The 17654-nt window shown below is 36.1% G+C and overlaps 1 protein-coding gene across 1 annotated transcript in view; it reads right to left on the reverse strand.

The window, feature by feature from the left end:
* The window catches only part of EPHA6 (EPH receptor A6), an 862386-nt gene that overhangs the window by 175727 nt on the left and 669005 nt on the right, over positions 1-17654 (reverse strand). Inside the window, exon 13 of the mRNA XM_069100744.1 lies at positions 2437-2498. Coding sequence (XP_068956845.1) covers positions 2437-2498 — 62 coding nt within the window. The remainder of the gene's footprint in view (positions 1-2436; positions 2499-17654) is intronic.

The raw sequence follows: 17654 nt of genomic DNA on the forward strand, positions 1-17654 counted from the left end.
AGAGAGAGAGAGAGAGAGAGAGAGAGAGAGAGAGAGAGAGAGAGAGAATGATGAATAGATTCTGTTTCCAAAATCCATGAATATTGTGAATAGTGCTGCTTTATAATAACCTTGCAATTTTGTTGAATTCAGACTATAGTAGTAAAGCTGGATATCAATACCAGTCACACTGCAAATATATCATTGCTGCTAATACAGATGGCTATATGGAAGAGAAGAAGGGTATGCTATTCAGGGGAAAAATGAATGGAAATGAGAATCAGAAAATAAAGCTGAGATGAATACTCAACTTTCGTAGATAGTGTGATATATAAATAGAAGGTCAAGGTAAACAGAATTATTGAAGACTTTTCATCCAAATGAAAGGAAGGAGGAAAATAGTATTCAAAGTCTCAAATGGAAAAAAAAGAAATCTTGCCTTTTTAATAAGAAAGTGAAACATTTTAAGATCCCTAAATAACAGAAATTTTTAAGCTGGGTCCATGGAATCCTTGTAATAGGAATGTAAATTTTTAAGATCTTCCCTGCCCCTAGGTTAAGTGCACCTGGAGCCTGTGGTGGGAGGCTTGTTTTTCAGGAATGCCCACACCTTGGTGCTTTGTGATTGGGTAGTGGGTCAAGAGGGTTGTTACATTCTCTGACCTAGGAGAAGGCTATATAATCCCTGATGTGAGACTTTATTTTGAGGCTCATTTTGAGAAGTGATTTGACCAGATGAGACTCTGGGCAGCTGTTGTTGAGCCCCCTGGCTTTGAAAAACCCAGATGTTGATGCTTCCCTCTCTGGTAACTGTGATTTGGTATGGATGTAATGTTTGGACAGTTGGAGGCCTGTCTGCTTGAAATGTTTCTGTCTGTATACTCTGAAATTCAGGGTGCTGACTTTTCCCCTTGAACTAGGTAAATGATACTTTTGATTGATTAAAGCAAGGTTATTAACTCTTTTTGAGTTGCTTTCCTTTAGAAAAGCAGATCTAAGAACCTGTGTTGGCAGCCACCCTGGGGTTGCTGGGGTGCTTGTGGCAACAGTCCTAAAGTTTCTGTGGATAGATTTCAGAGTAGGAGACTTGGAAGGGAAAAACAAAATAAAAGATTTTACTTTTTGTTGATCTCTATTAAAACTTAGCATTTCCTTCATTATACTGTAAAAAACCCACATTATTCTGAGAAGGGGGTTATATAAGACTTCACCAGCCATTTCAATGTATCCATGACACAGAAAACATTAAGAACTTTTGCTATCGGAGTGGCCAAGTAGCACAGCGAGTAAGAACACCGGCTCCAGTGTCGGGATGACCTGAGGATCAAATCCTGGGCTCAGACACTCAGCACCCACCCAGAAACAGCTGGCCGTGTAACCTTTAGCAAGTTACTTAACCCCAATTGCTCAGGGGTGGCCAGGTGGCTCAGTGAGTAAGAGTACCAGCACCAGTGTTGGAATGACCTGGGGAATGGAATCCCAGCTCAGATACTTAGCACCACACCCAGAAATAACTGGCTGTGTAACCTTGATCAAGTTACTTAACCCCGATTGCTTAAAAAAAAAAAAAGAACTTTTGCTATAGAATGATTGAAGAATGTTATCAAATTAACTACTTCTTGTTATTTTTGCCCTAGAATGTGATCAACCACAAAAGGCAAAAACAAACCAATTCTCTCCCCCTGCCCCTTGCCCCTAATATACTCCTGACTTTTCTGGGGCATTTGCCATAACAGATTACACCCCCCCAATAAATTGTAGATGCATTAATGCTAAAAGATGATGATGTTTCAAAATATAAATTCATGGTATTGTCTCAGATCTTTTGGTATATAACATTAAATGAATCAAGTTTCTTGATCAGCTCTACTTTTGTGTTATTAAGTGTGCTCCATATATTTATTCAGTTCCCCCCAAATGACTCTTTGCTTAGTTATTCCCAGTTCTTCCTCTTCTCTTTCTTGCCAATCATACAGTGACCTTGTGGGGGTAGGGAAAAAAAAAAGGTGAAAGGGACCCATTTCTAATTCAAGTCATGACCATCAAGACTTATATATCAATTATCAGGCTAGTGCTCTATTTCCCCAAGCAAAATCTGATATAAAAGTGCTTTAAAAGTGATTAAGCTAAGTGACTAGTGTGATAAGGAATGGAAGTGAGGTTTCATTTCATTTCTCCCTTAATAATAGCAGTTTTGAAATAAATATTACTAAATATGATAACTGTACTTATAGGAGAAATCAATTACAGTATCAAGTTCAAATCTTTCTGTCCTCATCCCCTCTAGTTATGCTCTAATGTATCACTGTGCCTAAGAAATCCATTCTAAGGAAAATTCTGCTATTCTTTGCTAAAAATTCCATGAATAATATTATGTAAAAATTAATTTATGGTAAATGATTTAAATCCCTAACTCCGAATAGCTTCTTTAAATATCATTGGAAAATGATACCTCACCCGTAGAAAGGAGTCCAGAGATCCATTCTCCATGTATTCAACCACAATCATTACTGGCCTCCCTGCAAAGAGAACAAATGAATAGATTAGGATGATGATGATGATAAGGCTGATGATAATAGATGACATTTATAGAGAGTTTTAAATGGTGGCAAAGTCTTTTACATTCATTATCTCACAATCAATCCTTGTGGAGAACGTCCTACAAGTATCATTGTCCCCACTTTCTACAGGGGAAAACTAGTGCACCACCTAGCCACCCTGATAACTAGCATTTATACAGAATTTTAAAGATTTATAAAGCATTTAACATTATGCTAACTCATTTAATCCCACCAAGTAAATACTATCATTGTCTCCATTTTACCAATGAAGAAACTGAGGCTAACTGACTTGCCCTGGGTCACACAGGCATATATGAGGCAGGGTTTGCTCTCAGGTGTCCCTAGCTCCAAGTCCTGTATTGTATCCACTGTGCTGCCTAAATACCTTTAGTATCATAGGAAAGAAATCTCTCCAGTTTAAAAAAAATTATTTTAGGGGTGGCTAGATGGTGCGGTGAATAGAGCACCCACCTTGGAGTCAGGAGGACCTGAGTTCAAATCCAGCCTCAGACACTTAATACTTACTAGCCACGTCACCTTTGGCAAGTCACTTAACCCCAATTGCCCTGCCTTCCCCATTTCCACCCAAAGAAATCATTTTAACCAAATCATTAAGCATGACTAATAAAAGGAATGTTAATTTGAATAATTCACTAAATAAATATGTGGATCAAATTTGGGGTGCTTTTCTTTTAGAAATAATTCCTTCATAAGTTGTGAATTGATCCAACTCTTTTGGACAGTAATATAGAATCATACCCAAAGATATAAAATCATGGATACCCTTGGACCCAGCCATACAATTCCAGGTCTCTGTATTCAAAAACATTTCAAAAAAGGAAAGGGAACTATTCGTAAAAAAATAAAAAAAAAATTATTGCACTGGAACTTTTTGTGGTGCCAAAGGATTGTAAATGGAGGGAATGCCCATCAATTGGGGAATGGTGGAACAAGTTGTGGTATCTGATTGTAATGGAATACTATTGTGCTATAAGAAATGATGAGCTGGGTGATTTTAGAAAAAACTTGGAAAGACTTAGAAGAATTGATACAAAGTGAAGTAAGCAGAACCACAACATCGTACACAGTAACAGCAATATTGTACAATGAACAACTGTGCTATTAGTAATAGATTTGTTAATAATTAGGTAATAATCGATTAGCTAATTATTAATAGACTTAGTTATTCTCAGCAATACAATGATCCAAGACAATCCCAAAGGACTCATGATGAAAAATGCTATCTACCTCCAGAGGTGGATGAGAGAAAGAAATGATGTCATTTAAATACAGATTGAATCTTCCTTCCTTCCTTCCTTCCTTCCTTCCTTCCTTCCTTCCTTCCTTCCTTCCTTCCTCCCTCCCTCCCTTCCTTCCTTCCTTCCTCCCTTCCTTCCTTCCTTCTTTCCTCCTCCCTTCCTTCCTCCCTCTCTTCCTCACAAAATGACTAAAATGGAAATGTTTCACATGATTGCACATGTAAAAACTTTATCAGATTGTTTACCATCTCAGGAAGGGGGAAGGTAAGGAAGGAAAGGACAGAATTTGGAACTTATAACTTAAAAAATATCCAAATGTTAAAAACTGCTTTTGCATGTAATTGAGAAAAATAAAATGTTATTTTAAAATGCTCATTTTGATAACAGTGAAAAAACCAAAACCCAAATTGAAATACCCCCACAATTTCAAGTCAGGGTTTTGGAAGCAGTTAAAAAATCATACAGAATTTGTTATAGACAGCTGTGGTCCAGTTTCTCATAAAGCCCTGAAGTATTAATTATGGCTGAATTAAATTAAACAGAGCCTTTCTAAAGCCTTTCTAAAGGCAAAACAGAAGGAGATATTCATAAATTGTCTTTAAGAATGCATAAACCAGGGGGGCAGAGCCAAGATGGCAGAGTAGAAGCACAACCTTCCTGCGGCTCCTCCTGGACTCTAAACAAACTTGGGAGGTGCAGAACCCACAAAATGACACAGAGAAATTAACCTTTGTCTGAGGACAGCCTGGCAGGCTGGCAGGTATCAAACGCAGTGCTCTGGGAGCCCAGTCCAGCACCACACTGAGGCTTTAGCCCCAGGGCGGGCCTGATCAGCCCCAGCCAGAGGGACTCCAGAAAAGCAGCAGCTGTGGCTGTTTCGAGATTTATCAACACATAGATGCGAAGGACAAAGTGAGAGGAGCAAAGCATGGAACAGGAGGAAAACAGTGAAGTCAGAACTCCTGCACCAAAAGCTTCAAAGGAAAATATGAGCTGGTTACAGGCCATAGAGGACCTTGAGAAGCAGATAAGAGAAGTGGAGGAAAAATTGGGAAGACAAATGAGAACAATGCAAGAAAATTATGAAATGAGAGTCAACAGCCTGAATGAGGAAAATAAAACCTTAAAAAACAGACTGACTCAATTGGCAAAGGAGGCTCAAAAAGACAACCAGGAGAAGAAGGCCTTAAAAAGCCGAATTTGTCCGATGGAAAAAAGAATCTCCAAAGCTCAAGGAGAATCATTGGTTCAGAATTAGATTGGAGCAAATGGAAGCTAATGACTTTATGAGAAATCAAGATGCTGTTAAACAGATCCAAACAAGTGAAAGAATATAAGGCAATGTGAAATATCTCATGGGAAAAACCACTGACCTGGAAAATAGATCCAGGAGAGATAATTTAAAAATTATTGGACTACTTTAAATCCATGACCAAAGTAAGAACCTAGAAATCATCTTCCAGGAAGTTCTCAAAGAAAACTGCCCTGATGTTTTAGTACCAGAGGGAAAAATAGAGGTTGAAAGAATCCACCGATCACCTCCTGAAAAAGATCCCCAAAAGAAAACTCATAAGAATATTATAGCCAGTTTCCAGTATTCCCAAATTAAGGAGAGAATATTAGAAGCAGCCAGGAAGAAACAATTTGAATATTGTGGAAACACAATCAGGATAACCCAGGATCTGGCAGCTTCTACACTGAGGGATTGAAGGGCTTGGAATATGATATTCCAGAGGGTGAAGGAGCTGGGATTAAAACCAAGAATCACCTACCCAGCAAAACTGAGTATCATGTTTCAGGGGAAAATATGGTCATTCAGTGGAATAGAGGACTTTCAAGCATTCTTGCTGAAAAAACCAGAGTTGAATAGAAAATTTGATATTAAGATACAAGAAGCAAGAGAAGCATGAGAAGGTAAACAGGGAAAAGAAATCATAAGGAACTTATCAAAATTGAACTATTAATATTCCTACATGGAAAACAATAATTGTAACTTATGAAATTTTTCTCAGTAGTTGAAGGGATTAGAAAAAATAATATATATATGTATATATATGTCTATATTTGAGTATATACAGGCATATGAATACATATGTGAATGTGTGTAAATATGTTTACAGGTATACATAGTTAGAGGGCACAGGACCTATTTAACAGGAAGGGATGATACTTAAAAGGTGAAATTAAGAGTTGAGAGGTATATAATGAGAGGAAATGGGGAGAGACAGATTGGGGTAAACTATCTCATAGAGAAGAGGCAAGGGAAAATGATTCCAATGGAGGGGAAGAATAGGAAGACAAAAGGGAATGGGTCAATCTCATTCCCATTGAATTTGGCTTGAGGAGGAAATGGAATACACACTAAGTAGGTATCTCACCCTCCAGGAGAGTAGGGGGCGGGAATAAAAAAAAAAAAGAAAGCATAAACCAGGCGTGACTAGGTGGTGCAGCACTGGCCTTGGAGTCAGGAGGATCTGGGTTCGGATCCAGCCTCGGACACTTAACACACACAAAAATCTAGCTGTGTGACCTTGGGCAAGTCACTTAACCCCAATCGCCCTGCCCTCCTTCCAGCAAAAAAAAAAGAATGCATAAACCATTGGTCACAGTATGCTTTATTGAAGAAAAAGACTCCTAAGCAGAAAAATTTCAGTGGATGGATGAATGCTATAAAGTTGGGGGTGGTAGGCAGGTAATAGGGGGAGGAAAGATTTTGTAACAGTGCAAGATCACATTTTTATTAGACACTCCTTAGATTACATATAGCAACTGTAGCACTATGTGATGAATAGGTAATTTCTCTTTGATAGAAGAGCTCAGTAGAGAAACTAAAAATCAGAAGCCTCATATAATTATCTTCTTTTTTCATATCTCATTTGCAGTCGTTAAATGCACTAATGCTTTTTGGGATATTTGATAGGAGTGATTTTCACTTACTCCAGAAAACCGAATTCCTTTTATTCGACCTAACTGCCCAAATTCACAATATAAACTCATCTCTTGCAAAAAGGGACAATGAAATTTACCTGAAATAAGCAACAATGACAGATTTATTTTTAAGCTCCATGTTTTCATGCTGTTCATTTGAATGTTCAAATTGCTCCGTGGGCAGAGTTTTCTTTAATACAGAATAGCTCTGGGAGGAAAATTGTATGAGCTCCTAATGGAACTACTTGATTTGTTATTATAGCTCATTTTACGTTATGAACCTGAAGCCTTGTGTGTTGGGAAAGGTGGATTCCAAATTAGTTATGATGTCTGCAAATACTAGATTTTACACCTGAATTTCTGGTTTAAAGAAAAATGTATTAAAGTTTAAACATTGCAACAAATCTCCCAACTGATCACATTTGTGATTAGTCTCCTTTTTAGGATTGACATTAACTTGTAGTCTCTAATGTTCTTAATGGTAAACTAAATTCATTTGAATCTAAGTAACATATAACAAAAAACCACCTGTGTTTTGCTGCAGATACTCAGATGAAATATTCAGATGAATATTTAGTGCTGATGATGACACAGATTCAAAAATTTCAGGGCATAAACTTAACAGGTTCTTGAATATACTGAAATACTGAAAGACATGGAATGACTTGCCACTGTTCACATACATAGTAATTGGCAGAGCAAAATTTGAATGCAGGACCTCTGCCTACAAACCCAGCAGTCCCTCTGCTTTACCATTCATGGTACCTTTCTCCATCTTGCTTTATTAATTACCTTCTACACTCCTTTCAAGGTCCATTTCAAATGATACTTCCTCCAGGAAGCTTACTTGGCTAGCAAAACCTGTAGTGATATTTCCTGGCTTTGATTTTTTTTTAATTTTATCTATTTTTTGTACAAAATTTTATAAGACTTTTGATTGTATGTTGACTTGAATTTTTCTCTTCTGTTACTATTTCAACACCCGTTTCCTTTAGGGTATAGACCTTGTCCTTGGTTTCCATAATGAATATAGTGGGCACAATGTTGAATCACAAGATTAATATATATATATATTTGGACTTTACTTATGGGCTTCAAAATTTAAGAGAATGTAAGGTAAGCTTTTTAGTGTCATTCTGGAGTATGTTAACACAAGGTACTTTAAAATAAGCAATTCCAGGTATAAGGGAGAAATTCTGCTCAATCTTTAATGTTATCATTGCTGTCAAGTTTCATTGGCTCATTAAAGTAAATAAAGACTCAAATGTAGCCTCCTTTGTTTCCTGTGAAATAGATGTTTCACACCTGATTTCTTAGCTTTCCTTTTTCACTAAGTACCTGCAATTGAGAGCTACTATTATTAAGACCATCAGAGTTATTTTTCTAATATACTGCTGACATGTTACATGTAATTCATTTTCTATCTGAATTTCAATGCAAGAGGTGAGAGCAAGTGGCTTTATAGGATATTATTAAATTTTGTAATTTCTACAATGAATAATTGCAGCATAATGACAAAAATTTGCAGAGCATTTTTGAAACCTATATCTGGGCCAGTGAGTGGTCAGATAATAGGCAGGGAGTGCTTCTGCCTCTTGAGTTTGCCATAAATTTTAAATTGTATCCTGTAACACTTCCTTGAAGAAATTTATTCAGAATCAGATGAGTGTCTTGTCCTGTTATTTTGTTTTCTAACTATGTAAAGGAAGGATAATGTAGTGAAAAGGATGCTGGATTTGGAGACAGGTAAAACTGGATTCAAATACTTCCATTAAATCTTTGTAGTTAGTTGGGTGACTGGTCATATTCTTTACCTTCTCAGTCTCAATTCCTTCATCTGTAAAATAGGTATAATAATATTTATAGAATTTTTCTTAGAATCATGTGAAATTCAAATGAGATTGTATATGCATATACATAGAATGCTTTTGCAAACCTTATTTGGACTTATCAGAGACCATGAGGTCATCAATTATTTTTGTTATTTATGTATATTTGATTTAAACATTTATTGCTCCATAAAATATGTCTATTTGTGCTACATTTTAATTTTTGCACTATTCTTTGGTCCTGTAAGACCAACTATTACACAGGATGTCCCTCAAGTCTTAATGCAGTTTAGAACCATTAAAATAAATTTCAGGCCATTTTTCTATAATTTTAGAACTGCATTACCAAGCATTACCATCACTGTATTGCCAAGCTACAGGGGCCTTAGCAGATGGTCAAACAGATTTTGTAACCACTTATACAAGAATTCCTTAAAATCTATTTTTAAGGACTCCATTACAGGTATCTAACAAATAGGCAGGGCTACATTTTTCAATGTATCTTTCCTAAGTATGCCAGAAATAGACATAGATGAAAGAAAAATCATTAGAATGATGATTTTGTGGAAACTCATTTGATATAAATTCTGATCACAAGATCCTGAAAGGAGTTTTGTCACAGTAAGGGTAATCATTATGTTGTGATAAGCACATTTAGTAATAATTGCAATTACAACTGGCACCTGCAAGGTTTGTTTATTTGGACCTGAAGAACAGAAACAGGGCTCATTGAAATATTGAGAATAAAATATTTCCAAGTCATTTGTGATCCAGAGAAACTGGCAAACCAACTTTTATTTAGTAAAATAGGGATTTTGGCCCAGCATGGGCTCTATGAAAAATTAGCTGTGTAAGACCAGGATTACAGCATTAAGTGAAATGAGCAGAATATCTTTGTAATGTTTTAATATTTTCAGATGAATGATGATCTTTCTTCTGAAGTGTAAAAAGTTATCTCCTAAAATGTTAAAAACAAATTTCCTGCAAAATTCAAAATTCTATTCCTCATAACTCTTTCAAATTAATTTACATTTGTATGTGTGAAGTAAAACACATCCTTATTTTGTCGTTTGTTTCTCTTTGCAATTGCTTTGTGCATCAATGAATGCTCACAATACAAGGTAATGTAACTTGTACAGAAAGCATTGGGCTGAGGGAATAGGATACCTGGAATTTGTCCTACTTACATCAATTGCTACCTTTGTGAAGCTATTTGAATTCTCTGTGTATCTGTGGTCAGAATGTGTACTATAAGGACAAATGAAAGAATAAATGGCATTTACTTACCTATTATGTATCTTAGGCACTGGGGATACAAATACCAAGGTGAGATAGTTCTCAATTTCAAGGAATTTATATCTTTTTTTTTTTTTTGCTTTTTGGAGAGGGGGAGGCAGGGCAATTGGGGTTAAGTGACTTTCCCAAGGTCACATGGCTAGTAAGTGTTAAGTGTCTGAGGCCAGATTTGAACTCAGGTCCTCCTGACTCCAGGGCCGGTGCTCTATTCACTGTGCCACCTAGCTGCTCCAAGGAATTTATATCTTAACAGGAAGTGACAAAGCATATAGTAGAGCAGTGGCCAGGGAACCCCATTGGTTTGGAGAACCACGTGGAAGTTAAATTGGCATTTGACTTGCTCTTTCCAGCAGTAATGGTATATTGATTAGTTTAAAGTTCCATTCAAGTCAACAACTTCTTAGCTAAGTTAAATTTTAGGGATGCAAAGAAATGTAAAAACAATTCCTGCCCTGCCCAAAGGAAGAGGTTTAATTTGGTTGGGGAGGGGTAAGGGGATTACATATATAACAATGGAGCTGATGGCAAGATGGAATGTGAAGCATAGTCTGGCCTTAAACTCATTGAATACATCTCAGTTCCAGTAGGGGAGTTTCAAAGCTGTGAATTAACTGCCACCTGGAGTGGGGCATGTTTTCTGGAGATCCAGTCTAGGATTTGGGTTGGGAGAAGAAGGAGAGCAATGAACAGTTGGCAAGATGGCACAAATGTCCAGACAAATGACACTGACTGCACTGGGAAGCAAGAGGCATGGGTTTGAAACTTGGCATCACTGGTTTTCATTGGCTATCCCCACAATATGGAATGTTCTGTTTCTCCTTGCTTCCTTTAAGATTCAGCTCAAATAATATCTTCTGTAAAAAAGTTTTTCCTGGTCCCTCCACCAATTTCCTTCTGAGACAGTTGTTTGTATATTATCTCCTACATTAGAATGTGAACTTCTTGAGGACAGGGACTATTCTTGCCTTCCTTGTCTCCCCAGAGTTCAGCACCGAGACTGGAACATTATAGATACTTCAGAAATGCTTGTTGGTTTAACTTGAGTTGTTTTGCTAAACATGAAATGCTCTTAAACCAATGATCTCATCTGTAAAATGGAGATGGTATACTCTTTACTTCAAAGGGTTTGCAGGGTGGTGATGGTAAGAAAACACTATAAACTTCCTTAAAAACTATAATGATGTTGATGAAGTATGGGCTCTGGGAGCCCCCTGGAGTTCTCCTTGAGTCCTTGAGGTACAGGCTCTGAGAACCTCCCTTGGACTCTAGATTAAATTGTCTCATTTGATGAAGCATTAGCATGAGGCAATAAGCCTTACACTGTGGCGGGCCCCGACCTATAGCCTAGTTACTGACTGTTAACTACTAGCCTAGCCATCCATTGTTCATCTACTTCCCACCCCTGAGCCTATCAAAATATCAATATACCCTTGAACTGGCCTAGCCCACCATTGTCTGTAGCCTCCAGCTACTTCCCATGCTTAATCACTCATTGACCCTAATTAACTCCTCCTGAAGACCCTCCCCAAACTCCTCCTCTAGACCACCCCTAGATTCCTCCCACAACCTTCTGTATATAAGACCCCAACTCACACCATGTGGGTGAGAGTGCAATAGAATGCCTTAGAAGTGGGAGAGCGCCATGGAAGAGGGAGAGCACCATAGAATGACCTAGCACAGACTTACTCTGTGTCTAATGCAAGTGAACTTTTAATAAATTTTACTTTTCTTTGTCTGAGAAGACTTGTGTTGAATTCATTTGGCAGGACCCTGTGTTGGTATTTTGGGGTCAGCAGAGCAACCCAACCCTCTTAGTGGGTAACCTCTTCATTTTTATGGTTCCCTGACCAGGAAACACTGCTAATCTTGAGTTCTTCTCCAGCCTGAATTGCTTTTAATAACATGGTCTATAGGTATATTCTGTTCATGTATTTAGTAAGTAGGATTAGTATCAAGATATGACAAGAATGCTCTTCCATTGTCCTACATTACAGATGAAGGTGGAGACAAAGGAAAGTTTAAATGATTTGTCCTGTGTTAGAAAAAAAAGAAAGTTATGACACAGCAAAAAATGAAATTTTAATTGTGGTAAATAACCTAGTCTCCTCCCAGTCTATTTGTCCATTATATAGTAAAAAAAATGATATTTGATCGGCATTGATTGGTCAGGTCTATATTTTACAGTAGTTTGGTATGGAAAGGAACAACTTTACTTTCTTTGACATATGGGAAGTTAAAATACCACCTAGTTACATATTTTATATGCCATAGTAAATTCCAAAAGAATCAGCATAAATGCATGACCTTTTCCAAGCTGTGAGTTTAGGTAAATTTCCATTTTAACATTTACATATGAAACCCCCGAATGATTCAATAGATTGCCAATCTTTAGGTGTTAATAATATTTCTATTCCGGTCACTTTTACAAGAAAGGAGGACATTGAAAGAGGGTTAATCACATTGAGAGGCTATGTTCTTAATAAAGAATAGTGTATTTTGAAAGGTTCAATCATAAATATCCCTCTATCATTTGACTTCTTATTTGAATTATTTATAATAATAATAGCTAACATTTATATTTTCATCCTCATAACAATGCCGGGAGGCCTCTTATTATCCCTATTTTGCTAGTGAGGAAACTGAGATGGAGTTTAAATGACTTGCCAGAATCATGCAGCTAGCTAATAAGTACCTAAGGACATTTTGATGACTTTCTAATTTTGTATTTTTTTTTTGGAGGGCAGTTGGGGTTAAGTGACTTGCCCAAGGTCATATGTCTATTAAGTGTATCAAGTGTCTAAGGCTGGATTTGAACTCAGGTCCTCCTGACTCCAGGACCAGTGCTCTATTCACTGTGCCACCTAGCCACCCCAACTTTCTAATTTTGAAAAAAAAAGCTTAATCAGTTCATTAATCCTAGCTTTTAAATTTTATTTTAAAAAATTAAATTTATTTATTTTTAGTTTTCAGCATTCATTTTCAAAAGATTTTGAGATACAAATATTCTCCCTGTCTTTCCCCTACCCCTACCCCAAGATAGCAAGCCTATTGAGTACCTCTTCTCCCAATCTGTTCTCTCTTATCCCCCATACCTCCCTAAATTTCTAATAGGGCAAGATGGATTTCTATACCCCAGTGCCTATATACCTTATTTCCCAGTTACATGTAAAAACCAATTTTTAAAAATTTGTTTTTAAAACTTTAATTTCCAGATTCTTTCCCTTCTTCCCTCCTCACCCACCCCCATTCAGAAGACAAGCAGTTCCATATAGGTTGTACATGTGTTGTTATGCAAAAACATTTCAATAGTAGTGATATTGTGAAAAAACTAACTATATTTCCCTCCATCCTATCTCACCCCCTACTTATCTATTTTCTACTTTGACCCTGTCCCTTTTCAAAAGTGTTTGCTTCCAACTACCCTTCTCCCAATCTGCTCTCCCTTCTATCATCCCCCCTCTTATCCCCTTTCCCCCCTATTTTCCTGTAATGTAAGATACTCAGTTGAGTGTGTATGTTATTCTCTCCTTAAGCCAAATTTAATGAGAGTAAGGTTGACCCATTTCTTTTCACCTTCCTGCTTTTCCCGTCCATTGTAAAAGTTTTCTCTTGCCACTTTTATATGAGATAATATACCCTATTCTATCTCTCCCTTTGTCTTTTTCCCATTATTTTCCTTACTAACCTCTTAAATTTTTTGGCTATCATCCCTTTTTATTCAACTGATCCTGTGCCCTCTGTCTATATATACATGTACACACATATACAAATGCTCACATAAGTATTTATACATCCATATACCCTCCTATTCATACACATATATGTACCAATACATACATACATACATACATACACACACACACACACACACACACACATATATATATATATATATATATTCCCTTCAACTATCCTCATACTGAGAAAAGTCTCATGAGTTACAATTATTATTTTTCCATGTAGGAATGTAAATAGTTCAACTTTAGTAAGTTCCTTATGATTTCTTTTTCCTGTTTACCTTCTCATTCTTCTCTTTCTTCTATTTGAAAGTCAAATTTTCTGTTCAGCTCTTCTTTTTTCATCAAGAAAGCTTGAAAGTCCACTTTTTCATTGAATATCCAAATTTTCCCCTGAAGCATTATACTCAGTTTTACTGGATTCTTGGTTTTAATCTTAGATCCTTTGACCTCCTTAATATCATATTCCAAGCCCTTCAATTCCTTAATGTAGAAGCTGCCAGATCTTGTGTTATCCTGATTGTGCTTCTACAATGCTCATATTATTTCTTCCTGACTGCTTATAATATTTTCTCCTTGACCTGGAAACTCTGGAATTCGGCTGTAATATTCTAGGAGTATTTTTTGGGGGGATCTTTTTCAAACAATGATCAGTGAATTGTTTCAATTTCTATTTTGCACTTTTGTTCTAGAATATCAGGACAATTTCCTTGAGAATTTCTTGAAAGATGATTTCTAGGATCTTTTTTTGATCATGGCTTTCAGATACTACAATAATTTTTAAACTATCTCTCCTGGATCTATTTTCCAGGGCAGTGATTTTTCCAATGAGATATTTTAAAGTGACTTCTATTTTTTCATTTGTTTCTATCTGTTTCATAGTATCTTTTTAAAAATTTTTTGCTCTTTATTAATTTGTTTGTTTACTTTTAGTTACAAGATTCAGTTCCACAATTCCTTCATTTTCAAATTTTCTCTCCCTCCCTCCCTTCCTCCCCCCCTCATGGCAGCATACAATGAAGTACAGGATCTACAAATACTTTCACATTAGACATTAGTCAGGTTTTAAAGAAGGATTGTATCAGATGGAATGAAAAATGGTAAAGAGGACATAAAACCAAACAAGAAAAGAAAAAAGATCAAGTAGTTTGCTTCAATCTGGATATAAACTCAGTTCTTTCTAGTTCTTTCTCTGTATGTAGACATTTCTCTCCATCATGAGTCGTTTGGGGTTGACATATCACTGCATTGCTGAATAGAGTCCGGTCTATCAAAGTTGGTCATCACACATATGTTGTGTCTGTAATTGTGTACAAATTTCTCCTGGTTCTACTCTTCTCACTCAGCATCAGTTCATATAAGCCACTTCAGATAAATATGAAGACCATCTGCTCCTTGTTTCTTATAGCACAATAGTATTCCATAACATGCATATACCCCAACTTGTTCAGCCATTCCCCAATTGATGGGCACCCCCTTAATTTCCAATTCTTTGCCACCACAAAAATAACTGCTATAAATATTTTTGTACATATGGGTCTTCCTCCAACTTCTATGATCTCTTTGGGATATAACCCTAGGAGTGGTAATGCTGGGTCAAAGGGAATGGAATTATTTGTAGCATTTTGGGCATAATTCCAGATTGCTTTCCAGAAAGGTTGGATCAGTTCACAACTCCTCCAGCAATGCATTAGTGTTCCAATTTGCCCACATCCTCTCCAGCATTTGTCATTTTCCTGTTTTGTCATCTTAGCCAATCTGATCGGTGAGATATGGTACTTCAGAGTTTTGATTTGCATTTCTCTAATCAATAGTGATTTAGAGCATTTCTTCATGTGCTTATAGATATCGTTAATTTCTTTCTCTGAAAATTGCTTGTTCATACCGTTTGACAATTTATCTATTGGGGAATGACTTGTATTCTTATAGATTTGACTCAATTCTCTGTATATTTTAGAAGTGAGTCCTTTGTCAGAGACATAGGTTGTAAAAATTTTTTTCCAATTTTCCAGTTCCCTCCTAATCTTGGTTACATTGGCTTTATTTTTTGTTTGGGAGCTTTTCAATTTAATGTAATCAAAATTATCCATTTTGCATTTTATAATGCTCTCTAATTATTATTTGGTCATAAAGTCTTTCCCCTCCACAAATCTGACAGGTAATCTATTCCTTGCTTTCCCAGATTGCTTACAGTATCAGCCTTTATACCTAGATCATGCACCCATTTAGACTTGATTTTGGTATATGGTGTTAGATAATGGTCTATGGCCAGTTTCTGCCATACTAGATTCCAGTTTTCCCAGCAGTTTTTGTCAAATGGTGAGTTCTTATCCCAAAAACTAGAGTCGTTGTGTTTATCAACCAGTAGATTATTATAGTCATTGACTGCTGAATCTTGTGTACCCTATCTATTCCATTGATATACTACTCTATTCCTCAGCCAGTACCAAGTACTTTTGAGGGCTGCTTCTTTATAATACAGATTAAAATCTGCTATAGTTAGTCCACCTTCCCTAGCATTTGTTTTCATTTATTCCCTTAATATTCTGGAACTTTTGTTCTACCAAATGAATTTTGTTACTATTTTTTTCTAGCTCTATGAAATAGTTTTTCATAAATTGATTGGTACGGCACTAAATGTATAATTTAATATAGGTAAAATTGTCATTTTTATTATATTAGCTCGACCCAGTCATGAGCAATTGATGTCTTTCCAATTATTTAGATCTGACTTTATTTGTGTGAAAAGTGTTTTGTAGTTGTGTTCCCATAGGTCCTGGGTGTTTTTTGGCAGGTAGATTCCCAAATATTTTATAATGTCTACAGTAACTTTAAATTGGATTTCTCTTTCTATGTCTTGCTGTTGAATTTCATTAGAAATATATAGGAATGCCGAGGATTTATGTGGGTGTATTTTATATCCTGCAACTTTGCCAAATTTATTTATTGTCTCAAGTAGTTTTTTACTTGATTCTCTAGGATTCTCTAAGTATATCATCTTATCATCTGCAAAGAGTAATAGCTTGGTCTCTTCTTGGATTAATTTGATTCCTTTGATTTCTTTTTCTTCTCTAATTTTTACTGCTAACATTTCTAGTACCAGATTGAATAAGAGGGGTGATAGTGGACACCCTTGTTTCACCCCTGATCTTACTAGAAATGCTTCTAGCTTATCCCCATTACATATAATACTTGCTGATGGCTTTAACTAGATCCTACCTATTATTTTAAGGAAGGCTACATGTATTCCTATACTTTCTAGTGTTTTTGATAGGAATTGATATTGTATTTTTTGAAAAGCCTTTTCTGCATCTTATTGAGATAATCATGTGGTTTCTGCTAGTTTTATTGTTGATATGACCAATTATACTGATGTTTTTCCTAATATTAAGCTATCTTTGCATTCCCAGAATAAATCCTACATGATCAAAGTGTATTATTCTTGTGATAAGTTGCTGTAGTCTTTTTGATAATATTTTATTTAAAACTTTTGCATCTGTATTCATGAGGGAAATTAGTTTACAGTCTTCAATCTTTCTCTGTTTTATCTCTTCCTGATTTAGGTATAGTATCATATTTTTGTCATAAAAATAATTTGGTAGGACTCCTTCTTTACTAACTTTCCCATACAGTTTGTAGAGTATTGGAATCAATTGTTCTTTACATTTTTGACAGAATTCACTAGTAAATCCATCTGGCCCTAGAAATTTTTTCCTAGGGAATTTACGGATGGCTGGTTTGATTTCTTTTTCTGAGTTGGGGTTAAGTAATTTACTTCCTCTTCAGTTAATCTGGGCAATTTATATTTTTGTAAACATCGATCCATTTCACTAAGATTGTCAAATTTATGTGCATACAATTGGGCAAAATCCTAATTATTATTTTAATTTCCTTTTCATTGGAGGTAGATTCACCCTTTTCATTTTTGATACTCATAATTTCAATTGCATGCCCAATTCATTGACCTCCATTTTCTCTAATTTCTTCATGTATGCAATCAGGGATATAAAATTTCCCCTAAGAACTGCCTTTGCTTCATCCCACAAATTTTGGTATGTTGTCTCA

This window comes from Petaurus breviceps, unplaced genomic scaffold (genome assembly GCF_028583685.1).
Source record: "Petaurus breviceps papuanus isolate PSGF00001 unplaced genomic scaffold, PetGlider_PUasm1.0 419, whole genome shotgun sequence".
Classification (NCBI taxonomy): domain Eukaryota; kingdom Metazoa; phylum Chordata; class Mammalia; order Diprotodontia; family Petauridae; genus Petaurus; species Petaurus breviceps.